The sequence below is a fragment of the Talpa occidentalis genome, unplaced genomic scaffold, assembly GCF_014898055.3.
Source record: "Talpa occidentalis isolate TD23 unplaced genomic scaffold, MPIMG_talOcc4v2.1 talOcc4.14, whole genome shotgun sequence".
NCBI lineage: Eukaryota > Metazoa > Chordata > Mammalia > Eulipotyphla > Talpidae > Talpa > Talpa occidentalis.
In genome coordinates this window covers 988,456-1,005,380 of record NW_023601433.1, presented here as the reverse complement: position 1 = coordinate 1,005,380, position 16,925 = coordinate 988,456, and the positions used below count along the sequence as shown (strand labels likewise).

The 16,925-nt window shown below is 49.6% G+C and overlaps 1 protein-coding gene across 2 annotated transcripts in view; it reads left to right on the top strand.

Annotated features, from left to right (window-relative positions):
• The window catches only part of IQGAP1 (IQ motif containing GTPase activating protein 1), an 82,902-nt gene that overhangs the window by 30,560 nt on the left and 35,417 nt on the right, over positions 1–16,925 (top strand). For both annotated transcript variants that reach the window (XM_037509925.2, XM_037509924.2), the window contains exons 5-14: positions 2,999–3,075; positions 7,250–7,317; positions 8,336–8,449; positions 8,977–9,155; positions 10,130–10,214; positions 12,924–13,087; positions 14,089–14,173; positions 14,922–15,085; positions 15,276–15,436; positions 16,477–16,601. In XM_037509925.2, the coding sequence (XP_037365822.1) occupies positions 2,999–3,075; positions 7,250–7,317; positions 8,336–8,449; positions 8,977–9,155; positions 10,130–10,214; positions 12,924–13,087; positions 14,089–14,173; positions 14,922–15,085; positions 15,276–15,436; positions 16,477–16,601 (1,222 nt within the window). The remainder of the gene's footprint in view (positions 1–2,998; positions 3,076–7,249; positions 7,318–8,335; positions 8,450–8,976; positions 9,156–10,129; positions 10,215–12,923; positions 13,088–14,088; positions 14,174–14,921; positions 15,086–15,275; positions 15,437–16,476; positions 16,602–16,925) is intronic.

Below are 16,925 nucleotides of genomic sequence, written 5' to 3'. Positions count from 1 at the left end.
CATCGTTACTTTTACTTCTTAAAGATTTATTTATGCATACAAGAGCTGGTGTACAGGCCAGAGGTGTAGGGGGTGAGAAGATGCACCAGACACAGAGTGGGGAGCAGAACAGGCAGACTGACTGAAATCCACTGCTGAGGGGAGCAGCAGGGAGACAGGAGAGGTCTGCTGTGCTATGTGGGTTGCTCCCTGGTCAGCCGGGGATCGAACTCGTGCTGCAGACGCTGCGGATTGCTTCATGGTGCTGTGCTTAACCCCTTGCGCCACCAGGGAGGTCCCACTTTTACTTATGTCTGGTTTTGGGAGGCTGTATGTTTTGTTATCAGCTTTACTGCTGCTTAATTGATACACAGACTACCCATCTGTACTATGTACAGTCTGATGCAGCTGAGGTTTTGATGTGGGCGTTATAAATCCCTGAGTGCTTTGCTCAGGGGGTTATTTAGTGCAGCTCTTAGTGAAATCATCATCTCTGGTTGCCCAGTCCTTCCTTGAACCTAGAAGCCACCCTGGATCCTCTCCTTAGAGGCATGCCCCCATCCTGTGGCTTTTGACTGGGAATTTATCCCATCCCCCCAAATCAGACAAGCATAAAAAGATGTATCTAAAAAGATTTTTCAGCTTTGTTGTGGTAGAAGGTGATAGCAAGCCGCACGTTCCTCCATGGGGGTCTCGGCTGTGTTCCAGCCCGTCTAACTCTAGTCCTGCCCGTTAAAAAGGATACACTAGCGTCTGTATTGACAAAGGAAGTTGTCTCCGATGTGTTAAGTGACAAGAAAACGAAAGCAAAACCAAACTGGCCTAGGATTTCAGAGCTGGTGTTGTGGCTGAGATGAGACCCCTACTTTTGTGGAAAATAAAGTGAGGGTTCTTAGGGAGCGTCTGGAAAGATGCGCAGTTCTCATTTCTGTGTCACGGGATCAAGGGTGGTTTTTGTTTTCTTTATACTTTGCTGTAGAGTCTACATCCTTGTAACCAGACAAAGACTTTTCAAATGGGATGTGGAGCGGCACCGAGGGTGAGAGGTGCCTGGGGCCTAGGGTGGTGCCGCGCTCCCAGCCCTGCGGGATCTGGGCGCTGAGTTGAAGCCACAGTCCTCCGCAGAAGACTAGCTCTTACCGTTTTTTTTTTTCAGAGCAGAGTGCTGCCGTTCTCTTCCTTGTTCTGGTATGTTTAAGAATTAGGCCCCACAAATGCCAAAAGACGCAGTATGTCAAGTGCTTACAGCCACTTGGCCTGACTGTGCACCTGTAACTTCGTGTTGCTGTTGTGCTGCAGTATGTCCAGTATTCTGTCCAGTGGCAATGACAATTTAACCTCTCTTGAGTGATACTAAGCTTTGTGAATAATTGCTACTGCCAGTAGTGGTGTTACTACAAAATGCTTTTTTAATCATTTAATTTCATTACCCTTTTGTTCACTAACAGTAGTGCATTGTCCTGGACCACTCTTGCAACAAACAGAATTCCCCAAAGGCTTTCAGGGACAAACAGGGTTGTTACCATGGCAATTGCCCTGAAATATCCCCCTGCCATGATTTAGGTCCAGCGACTGCTGTGTAACATAGACTCAGGGTTTTCAACTTCAGCAGATTGTTGCCCCTGGTGTGTGATGACTGACCCACGGGCAGTGTTTTGGGGATGTCTTCCTGATCTCTCTTTGTGGTTCATACAGGCTACGTGACTGCTTATTTTTTCGTTCTTTTTTTTTTTTTCTTTTTTTTTAAAGATTTATTTTTTATTTATACAATAGCTGGGGTACAGGCCAGAGGCGTGGGAGGGTGAGAGGACTCACCAGAGACAGAGCCGGGAGCAGAACAGGTAGACGGACTGAAAGTATTGCCGAGGGGAGCAGCGGGCGAGACAGGAGAGGTCTGCCGCGCCATGTGGGGATCTCCCTCGCTGTCTGGGAATCGAACCCACGCCGCAGAGGCCGCGGACAGCTTCACAGCACTGCTTTCAACCCGCTGTGCCACCGGGGTGGCCCTATTTTTTGGTTCTTTTTGACTTTTTATTACAATTGGTTCAGTGGGCCATCTCCTCCATGATAGAGCTTATTACTTTGATTTTTTAAAAATTGTTTTTAATCTGCCTCCACTACACCCTTGATTTCTTCGACTATTCTCCTTCCCATCGCCTCTTGGTGGGCACGCCTTGGGGTGCAGTCCTTATCTTAGCAACATTCTCCTTCGCGGGGTTTCAGTTATTTGGAAGACTTGGATGTGAGATAAGCACAGCGTCTTCAGTTTGCATTTTCCCTTGGGTAGCTCTCTGTCACCCAAAGTTTCCCACACCTGAAGAAGCCTGCCTTTCCCCCAGTGACCGTCCCCTCCTCTGTAGCAAGTGCTGCCACGTCTTCCTCTTCCCCGTCGTCCAGTCTCAAAACCTTGGAGTTACCGTGGGCTCCTACGTGTGGTCATTCCCCAGAGTGGCCTCTTTTCTTGAGGTGTCTCTCTGACCTGGCCCCCTCAGCTTCCATTCCCTCACTAGTCAGCAGAGCCTGTATCCTGTTTTCTCGCAAACCTTCCAGAGGCTCCGTTTTCATCCTTGACGCCAAAGCAAGGACTTCCCTGCGGTCAGCATGCCAAGTCCAGAATTTCAAGGTCCCCATGATCTGATTCCATCCTGCCCACCCAAGCTTATTTTTATTTCTAAAATGTGTTCTGTACTATCCTCAAAGGCTCACCTTTGAGGGGAGCCCTCTGAGTCTTGGGAAAGGAGCAGACAGACTTTGAAAATCATCAAAAAACGATTATTCTGACATATCCCATCGCTTAGCAAGCACAGTTCTTTATAGTGAGCCACAGGTGTCAGAAAACAAGCACAAGAACAGGCGATTACCCACGTGCTCACGCTGCAGAGTGGGGCGGGTGTGCGCTGCCCTGCTCCCCGGCCAGCAGTGTCTCTGGGGGGCCAAGGGCTCTGTGTTGATGATGGGGAACTGATGGTTTGGACCCTAGGGGTTGGTGCCTTATTCTGCTTCTTTTCTTTCTCCTTAGATTTTTTACCCAGAAACTACAGATATCTATGATAGAAAGAACATGCCAAGATGTATCTACTGTATCCACGCGCTCAGGTAACCCTGTGTTCTTGGTAAAATAAGCAGTTATGTAGATACAGAGAACAGATGAGTGCCTGCCAGGATGGGGGAGGGGCCAGCTAGTTGAAAGTGGTTAAAAGGTAAACACTTCCAGCTATACATCTAAGTCCTGGGGGTATCATGTGCAGCGTGGAGACTGCACTTGACACTGCTGTGTGTATATTTGAAAGCTGCTGAGAGAGTTGGCCTTAAAGGTTTTCATCACTAGAAAAAAGCGTGTACTGTATGCAGTGATGGAGGCCGACGAGGCTTATTGTGGTCTGTGTCGTGTGTCGTGTGTGGACTTGTGTTGTACGTCTGAACTCATTTCATTATGTGGCAGTTGTATCATGTAAACAAGAAGCTTGAAGCATCTGAATTGAGTAGTTTTTTGGTCATGAAAAAAATGTTTTTGCATTCTCTTCAGAGTTCTCAAGCAGGATACTGCTAACAGAATGTGAGAAACAGCTGTGTTTTTCCTAGGGACTAGGGAGAAGAGGTTTATTTATTTCCATAACAGCCGACAGTTTTGTCCTAAAGCACAGAATACTCTTTCGTGATCAGCCCGTGTTTCTGCCAGAGATGCATTTCGCTTGGGATACAGGCCCTGTCTTTTCACTTTAAAATCTCTTAAAGCAGTCAAAACCAAGGAGCGCACGCTGGGGCCGCGGTCTTGTTGTGCCCTCCTCACGGGTTGCTCTTCCTTTATCTGGGCGCCTGCTGCTGTGTGGCCGGTGTCTAGCAAGCGTTCATGTGAAAACCATACCTCCCATCAAATCTGTCTCCCCCTTCCGGCCTAAGGGGTGTTTTTTCTGTCCTCGAGAGGGAAAGGTGACGCTGGTGACTCTAGTGTCTGGCTCTGCTTGTCCCTCCAGGCTCTAGCTCAGTTCCCTCCCTCTTGGTGAATTTTCTCCAGGGACTCCAGCTCATTCCTTTGTTTAGACTTCTGAGGGTTTTGGTTTTGCTTTTTCCGTCATGTATTGTTTCTTTCATCTGTTCAGTCTTAACCTGCTGTCTCGTGATAGGCACCTCAGGACGGCAGTCATACCTTACGTTTCTCTCTGCCCCTCGAAGGTACTGAGCGTAATGTTGCACAGATAGTAACACGAGAATTACAAAAAGAAAAAATGATTAGGAATGGGGAGTTTATCAGAGAATTTTCCACATGTGGCAATTTCAAATGTGTGTGATCTGAGTCAAAACCAGATGAATTCTGAGTATCGTGGTTGGCCAAGTGTTTGGTGAGTCTGTGTGGTAATGGCCTCGGGAAGGCCGCTCCTGTGGAAGGATTCTGAATTTGCCTGGCGCCGAGGCTGAGCTGGCAGAATTCTTCTCTGCGAGTTCCGTAGCCTTTACTCCGCAGTGTGGCCTGGGTCACAGGCCCCCAAGTTCTCCCACGTAGAGACAGAGGACTCGTGGCCATCACCTTCTAATGTGTGTCCTCACGTGAGGGGACGTTGCTGCTGCGCTCCGCGGCCCGGCCGTCTGCAGCCTGTGCTCAGACTGCACATGGCGCCGTGTTCGGCTGGTGGCCATGGCTTCTCTCCACCCTTTAGGGGTTTCTCCTGCAGGGTGAGGTGGCGACACTTGACAGTGTACAGGAAGTGTTTACGATGGCGCGAGCCCCTTCGCAGAGAGCACGGTGGTGGTCAGTGCTCCTTGCTGCCCTGGGGCGAGGTGCCCGCTACCCTTTGGATCAGGCGCGTCACTGCAGTTTTTCCTTCCCTGTGTTTGTTTGTTTTTTTAAACATCTCGACTGTCCAATCCAGAGATATTCACTGTACTTTAGCCTTACTAAATACTCTCTCGGTGATATTCCACCCTCAGATGAGACCCCAGCTCTCCCCCACTTCTCCTGATACCTTATGTTTCTTAGGATTCCCTTTGAGACTAAGCAAACCCACGGTCCTTTAGCTTAGGTTCAAAAAACTCCTAAAAATGAAACAAAAACAAACCTGAAAATTGAATTTAAACTTACTTTGTTCAGAATTAATTGAACTTATTTAGAATATTTATCTACTTAATACGATTATGTGTATGTTTCTCTGCAGAAAAGCAATGTATTTTATTAGGGCTACTGCCCTAAGTATTGCTGGAGTGTTTTATAGTGCTGTCTGTATTGCACGGCCGTTCCAGAATGAGAAATCCTAAATCATATCTGACCAAAAGAACTTGGGTAAGGGGCCATGGGCCTGTACCAGATTCTGTTTCTTAATAGTTGCCGTCTTTAAGAGACTTCGCTGGTGATCTTTGAGGTTCACTTAGTCATTTCTTCCAGGTTATTCCACAATAAGCAAAGATAATAGGAATCCAGATAGGCTGACACAACTGCCTTCTCTGACTTGCTGTAAAGTACAGCTTACATCGGGAGAAGGAAACCCGAGCCCCGTCACCAGCTGACTGTAGGGGCAGCTGAAGGTTCATGAAGGTTGGCAGGGCGAGCAGGAATCAAGATGGGAAAGTGTTGTTTCCCAGCAGGTGTTCAAGTTTCAGCCCTGAGGTTAAGTACTTTTGATTCTGGATAAGAGGAGCTAAGTGGCCATTGTGATTCCATTTATAGCTCCAGCATCTCTTTAAACCACTCCCGGTGACTGACATGAGGTAAAGAACGCACGTTGTACCTTCTCTACCTTGTGGAGGTATCGGTGGATGCCTCCCCTCCCCTGCTGAAGGACACTAAAGGCCAGCTCGCATTGGTTGGGGCTCTGGCGCAACCCTCTTGAACTTTTCTTCAAGTATGGCAGCCACTTTCCTACATTAAAGTAGGAATAAAAGAGGAAGAAGTTCCTGGAGAAAAATGTTGTTACTGATTCAGAGTACAGGTGGAACATATCATGTGGGGACAGATAAAGGAGCATGTTACATGTACAGAAAGTTCTTCGCTGTTTTGCTGTGGGAACCACTAAATAGATTTAAAATCTTCTGAGAGAGGAGCTTTGTATAGTTCCATTCTGAGTGTTTTCCTCTAAGTAAAGCTTATAATTATATATACGTGTGTGTGTGTGTGTGTGTGTGTGTGTGTATACTTCCACTTAACTGAGAAAATAGTTAGCTACTGGGATGTATAAATTCTAATGTGTTTTCATAATACTTAATAATTTTGGGTTATATATTTGGGCTTATTATGTACATTTTAAGTTCCTGTGAATGCAGTATACATGAAACATTTGTATTTAGAGAATACTGAGGTTTAGGTTTATGGATTATTTGTAAAAACTATAGCCCAATCTGTTGAGTTTGTATGTTTTTTTTTTTTTAGATGTTTTTAATTTCTTCTCTTAGTTGGGCTGTCAGTGTCTTGCTCATGTGTGTTCCTGTGAAGTGTCCTCATTTCTTTTTCTTTTTTTATTTAAAGGTTTATTTATTTATGCGTACAAGAGCTGGGGTGTAGGCCAGAGGTGTGGGGGGCAGGTGAGAGGATTCACCAGAGACAGAATGGGGAGCAGAACAGGTGGATCTACTGAAATACACTGCTGAGGGAAGCAGCGGGGAGACAGGAGAGGTCTGCTGCACCATGTGGGTCACCTCCTGGCCGAGAATGGAACTCGTGCTGCAGTGACTGTGCACAGCTTCACAGTGCTGTGACTTAACACCTTGTGCCACCAGGGAGGCCCCCCTCGTTTCTCTTGTTTATGAATTCTGACCTGCTCAGGCCTTAGAATTCAGTTAGCCCCAGTTAGGCATACATACAGGTGTCCATACACCCATTTGTGAAGTGGAGATTAATGCCTATTAATAACGCTGGGCTGTGGGCAGGCATTGGTGAGCAAACGTCTTATTGTCCCTGCCTTCAGGGAGCTTACAGTCTAGAGTTTTCTTTTTTTATTAAAGAAGTAAAGACCTATAATAGTTACTTTATTTAAAACTCAAATTACCTGAAATAAACTTTTCCACTGGCAATCTAAATTCGCCTAGGTTTTGCTATTTGAATCATTTTCTCAAATGTCTTATTATTTAAAACTTACTGATCATGGGAAAGGAAACAGATTTCTAGGAATTACATTAATTTCTAAACACGCTGTGTTGGTGCTGGGCCTGGGCTTGCGCTTGTGTCTACGGCCCCGGCCAGGGCTGTGGGACCCTGTTCTGAGTGGTGCTGGGTCCACTTTAAGCCTCTGCATCCACGCTTGGAGCCCGGGAGACCTGACTCTTCTGTGTGTTTGTCTTCTAGTTTGTACCTGTTCAAACTAGGCCTGGCGCCTCAGATTCAAGACCTGTATGGAAAGGTTGACTTCACAGGTAAGTTACAGAGGTGGCAGCAGATGCTTGATTTATGTGGAAATAGCCTGAGGGCCAGCAGTGCCCACCTTAAAGACGCAGGGCTTCAGAGACACTGGAGCAGAGCAGGGAGTGGGCACCCTGTTTCTGAGTGGCAGCAAGAACGCTGAACTTGGAGTTTCAGCCTCTCTACTGTACAGGTATGACCACCCAGGAGCTGAATGATCCTGCTTTCTGACATCAGTTGGGAGTAATATTGACGTATAATATTTATGACATTTTATTTAAAACCTGACATGTATCACTTCCTCATCTGTTTTGAAATGCTCATGTGCGGGGAAAGCCCGCAGTGCCCAGCCCATGCCTGTTGTGGTGGTAAAGCAAGATGGGGGAGGTGCTGCCCCATCACAGTCTGTTCTTCCTAATTTTCCTCATTCGTGTGGGTGTTTGTGCCAGGGGCTTGCGGAGGTGGAGGCTTGGGGAGAAAGCCCAGTGCAGTGTTGGGTAGGGATAAGACAGAGCCACATCTTTGGAACTGGTGGTGATTGTAAAGGCTTGGGAGTTTTAGAAATTGCTAATGGCACTTTTATCTATGAGATTATTCCTTCCACGGAAGTTGCTCCCCAGACTCGGGGCAAGGGCCAGAGGCACATGTGTTTTCTTACCACTTGGCTTTCCGCCCTGGAAATGAACTCTTTGATAGCAGCCGTGACTTGGAGTGCAAGACGGCGATGACTGACTGGCCCGTCGAGCTCCCCGTAGAGCTGCTCTCCTCGGGCTCGTGTAGGAAATGCCGTAGCAGTTCTGGAAACTGCTTCCTGTCGGGCTTTCTCGTGTTAGTTATTTTTGACGCTCCTGATAATAGTGATAGTAATACTATGACACAGGTACTGGGGTAAGGGATTTCCATATGTTATTTCATTCAGTCCTTAGCACAGTCCTAAGGGGTAGGTGCTATTTTACCCCATTTTGCAACCGAGGAAGCCGTTTCCTTCCCTGAGCTTATGTTGCTTGACTGTGTCTTAATTCCTTCCTGTAGAGGAAGAAATCAACAACATGAAGATCGAGCTGGAGAAGTATGGGATCCAGATGCCTGCCTTCAGCAAGATTGGGGGCATCCTGGCCAATGAACTCTCAGTGGATGAAGCTGCGTGTAAGAAGAGGGAAATGTTATGGGTTCTAATGGGATCGTTGTTACCATTTTCATTAACTAATACTATAACGATCATCTCTTAGATACTCAGAATTTTGCTAGCAAGTTTAGGTCAGTAGATGCAGGTTTAAACATTGCTATATAGTCTTCGATGCTATTGTTATTTGAAATAAGTGGTTATTTCACTTAGAAAGTGAGTCCTACATGTCACTGCCTCTTTGAGTTCCCTATTTCTTTGTGGCATTACACAGAGATTATGGCTGAACAGGTGCTCCTTGGGAAGCTCCTGTGTGTTTCCCTGGGGGTGCCGAGTCCAGCGTCCCAAACTGGAACCCGGCACAGCTGTGGTTTTCTGCCCGAGGAGGAGGGGGAGACGGAGACGTGGCCTGGGGGTCATTCCTCCCACTCAGCATTATTTTTCTGTCTGTGAAAAGAAACCCCTCCCTGCAGAGGGGGTTGTGAGCTTGCCCGAGGGCAGTGTGCGTCCTTCACCTCCGTGTTCTGTGCTCTGATTCTGGTGTGTGCAGTGCACGCTGCCGTCATTGCCATCAATGAAGCTGTGGACCGTAGAATCCCAGCCGACACATTTGCGGCTCTGAAAAACCCCAACGCCATGCTTGTGAACCTGGAGGAGCTCTTGGCGTCCACTTACCAGGATGTGCTGTACCAGGCCAAGCAGGACAAGATGACCAACGCAAAGAACAGGGTAAAAGCGAAAGTTCTCTTTTTTCTTGTTAATATTCTTTCATAGTTTGATAGGACTCTCTGTAAAATCAGTTTTATTTCTGTGTAGTTTACAGCCACACATTTTAAGTACATACTTTGATAATGTAAACAGCACCCCAGAAATTCCCAGGTTCCCCCGTGTAGTCAGGCTCTCCCACTCCCCACCCCCTGCCCTGCCCGCAGGCACCTCCAGTCTGTTTTCTGTCACCGTCGCTTGCCTTGCCCGGCATTCCCCGTCAGCGCGGTGGGCCTCACGGTGGGTTGTCTGCTGCTGTTAGATTCCATTTTCTACTTTCTTCTTGGATTTTGTACAAATAAAATTTGTACATAAAATTGGAGTGTGATCATTAAAAAAGACCATTTTGAAAGATGGGTCATCAACGCACCTCCGCCTCTCCCAGCTCCTCTGGGGTGCAGCGTCGGCGCTGCTGTGTGGGCACGCGGGAGCGGCGTGAGGTAGACTTGGAAGTGACCACCCTGCGGCTCTCCTTTGAAGAGTTCGCGTGAATTCATTCCCCTTTTGGTGAAATGTCTCAGTCCTTGGGCGTGTGCCCAGAGGGCAAAACCCAACGACCCTACTTCAGAGCAACCTTCACATCGCTTACCCCGGAGCCGGGGCCCTGCCCCCAAGACAGGTGCCCAGCGCCTGTCAGCAGGTAGCAGCCACCTGCCTTACCCATGCCGCCTGCACAGTCCCTGGGGTGCCTGTTCTGCTTGGAGTCACCTGTTGCCACAGGGTCTCCTGCCCGTCCAGTGCTGAGGGATCCCTCAGCTCGACATTAACGAGCAAACCTGCTTTTTCTGGTTTTGGTTATAGCTGTGTGGCCTCTGCTTTGTTCATGATTAGTCAGAGTATGGGCTTCCTGCCCTTGTTGCTGTTGTGGGGAAAGCACCCCGGTGTTGCTGTGATCTTGTTAGAGACCTAAGCTGACATCTCCTCACCTTTCCCATTAGACAGAAAACTCTGAGCGGGAGAGGGATGTCTACGAGGAGCTGCTCACGCAGGCTGAGATCCAAGGCAACGTAAACAAAGTCAACAGTGAGTACGCCTGGCTGGCGTGAGTGCCAGTGGCCCGTGCGGCACCAGCATGTCCGTGTCAGGCACTGTGGGTCCAGCTCGGCACCGTCGCTTGCCCCGGCCTGTTGTGTCCTGAGTCCCTGTCACGGCTCAGACCCTCAGGCCTCTGCTCACTGCTTTAGCTTCCAGACCACTCCTCCTGCAGCTCCCCCTTTTCACCTTGTGGCACGTGCTTAGGAGATATCTATCTATCTCTCTATCTATCTGTCTATCTGTCTATCTATCTATCTATCTATACAAGCACTGGGTACAGTCAGAAGCACGGGAGGGTGAGAGAATTCACCAGAGCCAGAGCGGGGAGCAGAGCAGGCAGAAGGACCGAAGGACACTGCTGAGGGGAGCAGCGGGCGGCAGGAGAGGTCTGCGCGCCAAGTGGGACCCTCGCCGGCAGCCGGGGATTGAACCGGCCCTGCAGAGGCTGCGGGCAGCTTCGCAGCCCAGCGCTCAACCACTGTGCCACCAGGGGAGGCCCTTGAGAAATTTCTTTGAAGTATCATTTCTGTTTCGTCTGCTGGTGCAGATCCTGCGTCGGTTCCTTTACCTGCCAGAACACAGCCAGCTGCGGCGCTGCCACGCAGGCCGCCTGCCTGTCTCCACGGCACTCATGACTCGTGATTCCTCACGGGTTTGCTGAGGGGTGTTTTCCTGTTGTGGTGTTTGTGACTTCACAACTGTTAGAGCTTTACTCGGCTAGGTGTTTGAAAGTCAGTTATAAATGCTTTTGAAGTGCTCCCTTCCCGTTGTTCTCATGTGGCCAAGGAGCACAACAGGAAGAATTGCCTCACACGGCTTTCAGTACAGTGGAAGCTGAACATGAAACTGGATAATTTCAGGGCAGCTTGGCTAGAACAGGTACCAAAGGTGTGTGAGATGCCGTCACGGAGTAGAGAAGGGAGCAGGGACATCTTGGAGGCACTGGGGAGGCTCCCATGTCTGCGCGCCTCCCTGGGAGGTTCAGGCTGGGTGGGAAGGTGAGGAAGGTCGCCTGCAAGGGCAGTGGGGGAACTCTAGATGCCGGGAGTTTCTCCCAGGGCTGAGCCCTGTGAGCGAAGCCGTTAGCATTGCTCTGGAGGAAACGTGCAGGCCGAGTAGTTGAAACATGAGAAAAATATTCATTTTTGTTAAGTAGAATAAGGAAAATTAGAGCGAGTTCGTTGGAGCCTCGTGGGAGAGAGAGTTGAAGTAATGTTCTAAACTTTGTCTTCTTCATAGTATAAACATTAGTAATGTTCATTTAAATATTTACAAGTCTGTTAAGTAGTGAGTGTGCTCCTGGTGAAAGCATAGCTGACTACTAGGTAGTCTGAGATTCTGCGTTGCCGCCAGGAGAGCTGGTGGCACCTGTGCTGGTCCTCTCCCATGGGCGCACCCCGCGACGGCCCGTGACTGCGCGGCTGTTTGTCCATCTGGCTCGTGGCTGAGTGGCAGCTCTCGGGGCGGCCGGGGGGCCCTGTCTCGGGACTTGTTGGGCTGAACTGCAGGCGAGTCACTGGGGAGAAGTGACGGTCTCCCAGGCACCTGGTGAGGCCGCAGAGCCTCCCTCCTGTCACCTCCTGCTTTTACTGAGTAGTGCTCCTCCTCCCCGCTGCTCCACCCCATTGTCTAGTATATTTGAGACTAATTTTTCCTTAGATTGTTTCATTCCAACACCTTTTATTTTCTTTTGTTATTTTACTAATGAAAACATGTAAAATGGACAGGTACTGCTATGCCCCAAATATTGTCATCTTTGGTAGTATTGGTTTGTTTTGCTGCTTTGGTGATAAAATGAGATGGTCATTCCTGGTTGGGTCATGGGACAGCGAGCTCTGGTTTTCATCTGAAAGTAACGTGGTAATTATGGTTTGCCAGTGGCTCTTATTTCTGAAATCAGAAAACACCTTATTCTGCATTTGAACCGTGCGCCTGTGTGGCTTGAGAGCTGTCATGTGGGTGGTCGCATCTTACTTTAGCGGCGGCCCCGTGAGGAAGGCAGCTCTGTCACGGTCTCAGAGAGAACACCCGCTCTGCCCTTGGAGATGAGCATGACCGAAATGGAGGCGAGCCTGGCCTCAGACCACCCTTCCCTGTCCGCCAGATGCCCCCTGGGGCTCGGGGCCTGACTGCTCCAAGGGGGGTACGCCAGGAGATGCTAGGGTGATGAGGGGCTCAGAGTGACCCTGTGTAGGATGTGGGTGCAGACCCCCTCATCAGCAGGGCTGTCGCAGGAGGGGCTGGCTGTGTCGGCCGCTCTCTTGGGCGAGAGCGGCCTCGCAGTTTTGGAGACAGACAGTCCGAGCATGCGGTCAGCTGCTGTGGGGAAGAGAGCCTTCCGCTTAGCAGTTTCATCTGGACCACTGGGCCTCTCGGTGGGCACTTAGGATTTGTGTCTGGACTGAGGCTGCCTGGATTGCTGCCTGGATAGCTGCCTGGCTCTTTCTGTCTGGAAACTTGTACATAGACCTGGTGTGGCTGGGAGTCAGCTAAATCTGGTGAGCGGCCTGGCAGTCCCCCGGCCTCGGGGACCTTGGCTCTTGCAGTGCCAGCGTCTCAGGCTCCCGTGCCCGCCGGGAGAAAGGTGCTTGTGTGTCTTCCCCTCCCACTGGGAAGGGGGCCCGCGTGGAGGAGGGCTCAGGGTCTAGGCTGCATGTTAATGGTTCTTCCTTCCGCTTCTGCCTTCTCCCGCCCCAGCCTCTTCTGCACTGTCAAACGTGGACCTGGCTCTGGAGCAAGGATCTGTGCTGGCCCTCGTCAAGGCCCTGCAGTTGCCAGCGCTGGCCCTGCGGGGACTGCAGCAGCAGAATGGGGACTGGTACCTCAAGCAGCTCCTGAGTGACCGGCAGCAGAAGAGACAGGTGAGGTGCAGGGGAGGCCCGCAGGCCTCTGGCAGCCGTTTGAATCCTGTGCCTTCATTTCAAGTGTAACTTTTTTTTTCCTAGTATAACTTTTTCTCCTTCATATTAATTTTTTATTTTAATTAATTTATGTTTAAAGGGCAGGTTTATTAGGGAAGGGATTAAACAGTTGTGTCTTGCATAGACACAAACGGGCAGGAAGAACTGCCCCAAAGGGACAGGTTTGCTGCGAGAGGCCTGCATGGCTGCAGGTGGATGGCCTTGACAGGTCATGGGCAGGCCGGAGGCTGCTGCCCTGCAGAGGGAGAGAGTGGGTGAGAAGCAGCAGCTGCATAGTCACTGGTGGGCAGAGGGAGTGCTGCTAACTGTTTTTTTAAAATAGGTTCAGGTCAAGTACACATTGTGTCCAACTCTCTTCTGCTTTTAGAGTTATCAGTCCTCTTTTAAAATAAACAAACAGCGTCCATGCACCCCTTCACTTGCAGCACCCCCTTTTCATCCCAGACTGTAAACCAGTGGGGAGAACTTGGATATTTTATATTCTTGCTTCAGAAATTTCAACTCAGTCGCTGGTCCTGGCCGACCCTGGGAAAGGACTTGATGTGAACGAGAGTACACCATGCGGCTCAGGCTTTGTGGGCTGTTTTTTACAGCACACACAGGGGCTTGCTTTTTTGTCTAAATAAGGGCGCATATACATTTTGCAAATTCCTGTCATATGTTGGCCAGATTAAATAGCATGAATGCTGCTAGTTCTATAAATATGTCTTATCTCAAAATATTTTTATGCTTTTCACTAAATATTTTTTAACTAGGTCATGCTGCCCTGGATTTAGCAAGGGCCATGGGGTGGGCTGCCCTGTGTCTGCATGCAGCCCGGAGCTGTCCCGTACCCTGTCCCCGTACCCGCGTGCTCTCCCCAGGGGCTGCTGTGGGACAGGAACGCTCAGGCTGAGGCAGCGCCACATGCCGTCTCTATGTGGTATTCTTTGTCTTCACAGGGCGGCCAGACAGACCCCCTGCAGAAGGAGGAGCTGCAGTCTGGTGTGGAGGCCGCCAATGGCGCTGCTCAGCAGTATCAGAGAAGTAAGGGTCCTCAACAGGGTGGCATCTCACTGGAGCTTGGTGACCTTGTGTCGTTGGGGGTCTGAGGTCAGGACCTTTCACTACTGGCCCCAACCTGGGCCTCTGGCCATGATCACCTGCAGGTGCTCTGGTGGCTAAAGTTCCCTCACTTAGCAAGGTGGCGACGCGCGGCATGGGCTGGACCCGGCTAGTGAGTCCTGGGGGCTTGGTTGGGGAACCACCCGGGGAAGGCCAGGCGTTGGTTGGCAAGCTCTACATGGTGAAAAAGCAGAGAGAAGGAAGTTTCTTTCTAACACTGGGCACCGTAGGGGAAGTGAGCGTGTGCTGAAGTGAAGGTGTCTTTGAAGGACACTGGTTAGGGAGCGATTTCTGTAGCACATTGGCCTGCGTTGTGTGAGATAAAGGCTTGGAAAGCTTTGGAGAACGACTTAAGAAGCTGGTGCTTTGTTTGCCAGGTGCAGGCAAGGAAGAGATGTTTGGATCGAGAGCAGTGGTAGCCTCAGGCTGGATTGGAGGCATGAGAACAGGAGGTTTTTTTTTTTTTTAAAACACCCTTTGTAGAGACAAGTTCACATGCCATCCCATTCACTGTTGTGCCAAGGCAGCTGCCTTGTCAGGACGTGAGTCCTGCCTCCAACGTTGTGGCTAGCCCACCGTTAGTCCACAGAAGGCCGCTGTCTTCTGTGAAAATTTGCCTCCTTCCTGGTAGGCTCCTGGGCCTTCTGTCTGACCGCCTGTTCCTTCCCAGGGCTGGCTGCTGTGGCCGCGATCAACGCTGCGATCCAGGAGGGCATCGCTGAGAAGACGGTCATGGAGCTGATGAATCCCGAGGCCCAGCTGCCCCAGGTGTACCCATTCGCTGCTGGTCTTTACCAGAAGGAGCTGGCCACCCTGCAGCTCCAGAGCCCTGAGGTGAGCTCAGGAACCGCTCCCACTTGTGAACTAATTTATACCCACTTCTAGGTGCACGTCGCTAGAATTTGTATTTTTTACAAGAAACTTGGACATCAAGTATGGTTTAATGAAACGTCTCACTCCCCCCCCACCCCCCCTTGGTACTGGAGCAGTCTTTCCTCACCCTTTCCTGTCCCCTCCCATACAGCACAGCCTCACCCACCCCGAGCTCTCTGTTGCTGTGGAGATGCTGTCGTCGGTGGCCCTAATCAACAGGGCACTGGAGTCTGGAGACGTGAGCACGGTGTGGAAACAGCTGAGCAATTCCGTGACAGGTCTGACCAGCATTGAGGAAGAAAACTGTCAGAGGTGGGTGCCCAGAGGCAGTTCCACCAAGGGACAGCTGGTGCCTGACCCATGCGTGTTGGACACTTTTCTTTGTCGGCACCGGGAACTCAGAGCTGCTTTTTCTGTCTTCATTCATTTATTCCTTTATTACCTGAGGGTCTCACAGTAAATTATAGATTCGGTGACTTCCACTCCTAAATGTATCAGCGTGGCTATCTGAAACAGGGGTGTTTGTTACATAACTAAAACGACTCTCTGCCCTGACAAAATCAGTACTGTTTTTGAATAGCCTCTGAATCTCGTCTTTCTCATACTTCCTCAACCGTTCCAGACTGTCCTGTGTCACATCTGACGGCTGTGTCCCTTAGGTGTCCTTCTATACAGAGCTGCTCCTTTCTTCGTGACCCTGTAGACATGAGGCCAGTTATCCTAGTAGAGATTCCTCCTCCTGGTTCTGGTCGCTTCCTGTAAATTGGCAGTTAGTTCTACAGGCTCATCAAGATTCAGTTCAGCTTTCTCATATCCAGAGGCATATAAAGTTTGCTTGCCTTATTAGAGATAACAAGATTGATCCGTCGGTTAGGAGACCAATTTACCCTTCCGTTGTATATATATGCTTTTCTCTTAACATCTGATATAGTCACCTTTCGCACCACTAAGATGATTAACTATTCACATAATACGTTCTTCCTGTTGATAACCCTTATTAAGTAGACACTTTCAGGAGCCGTTGCCAAGTGACACCTTGTTGCCCGGTCATTCTTTCTGTGCTTGCTAGCTACTGTCTGGCCTTGCTTTCTGTCTTTAGAGCAGTTGTCTAAGCTGCTGCCTCTGATCCCAGAGTGGAGTTTACCTGGCGTTTAGACCATGTGACAGACTGTTGAGAATAGTGGTGTCCTTGCATTTTCACACTTTGTGGTAATTCCTTGCCCCCAAGGCTGCTTCAGAGCACACCGAGAGGCAGTCCCTTAGGTGTCTGGATTCTTTGGGTAGTTTGCTGCCATGTCTTCTCATTCCTGTGATCCTTAATAACACTTGTCTTTTGTTGGGGGTGGGGGCAGGTATATTGATGAGCTGATGAAACTGAAAGCTCAGGCACATGCAGAAAACAATGAATTTATTACATGGAATGACATCCAAGCCTGTGTGGACCATGTGAACCTGGTGGTGCAGGAGGAACATGAGAGTGAGTAATCGACTTTCCACCACCAAGGGGCAGTCCCATGAGCTGGCTCTCGGTACTACCTGAGGGTGATTTTGGGGTGAGAAATCAAAAAAAAAATTCAGGTGTATATGCGCGTGCACACACACACAAAGAGTTTTTAAAACACCAGGCCCCTTCTATAGTCGGGGTGTATTTAGAAGACATTTTCCAGGAGGTGAATGGAACGTGATCTGAAACGAGTGGTCCTGGCACTGGCTGCCAGGAGTCAGGTTGCCTCACACAGGTGAGAGCCATATCCTCTACCAGACTCCTTTTAGCCAGCAGCCGCAAGCCTGGAGTTCCCAT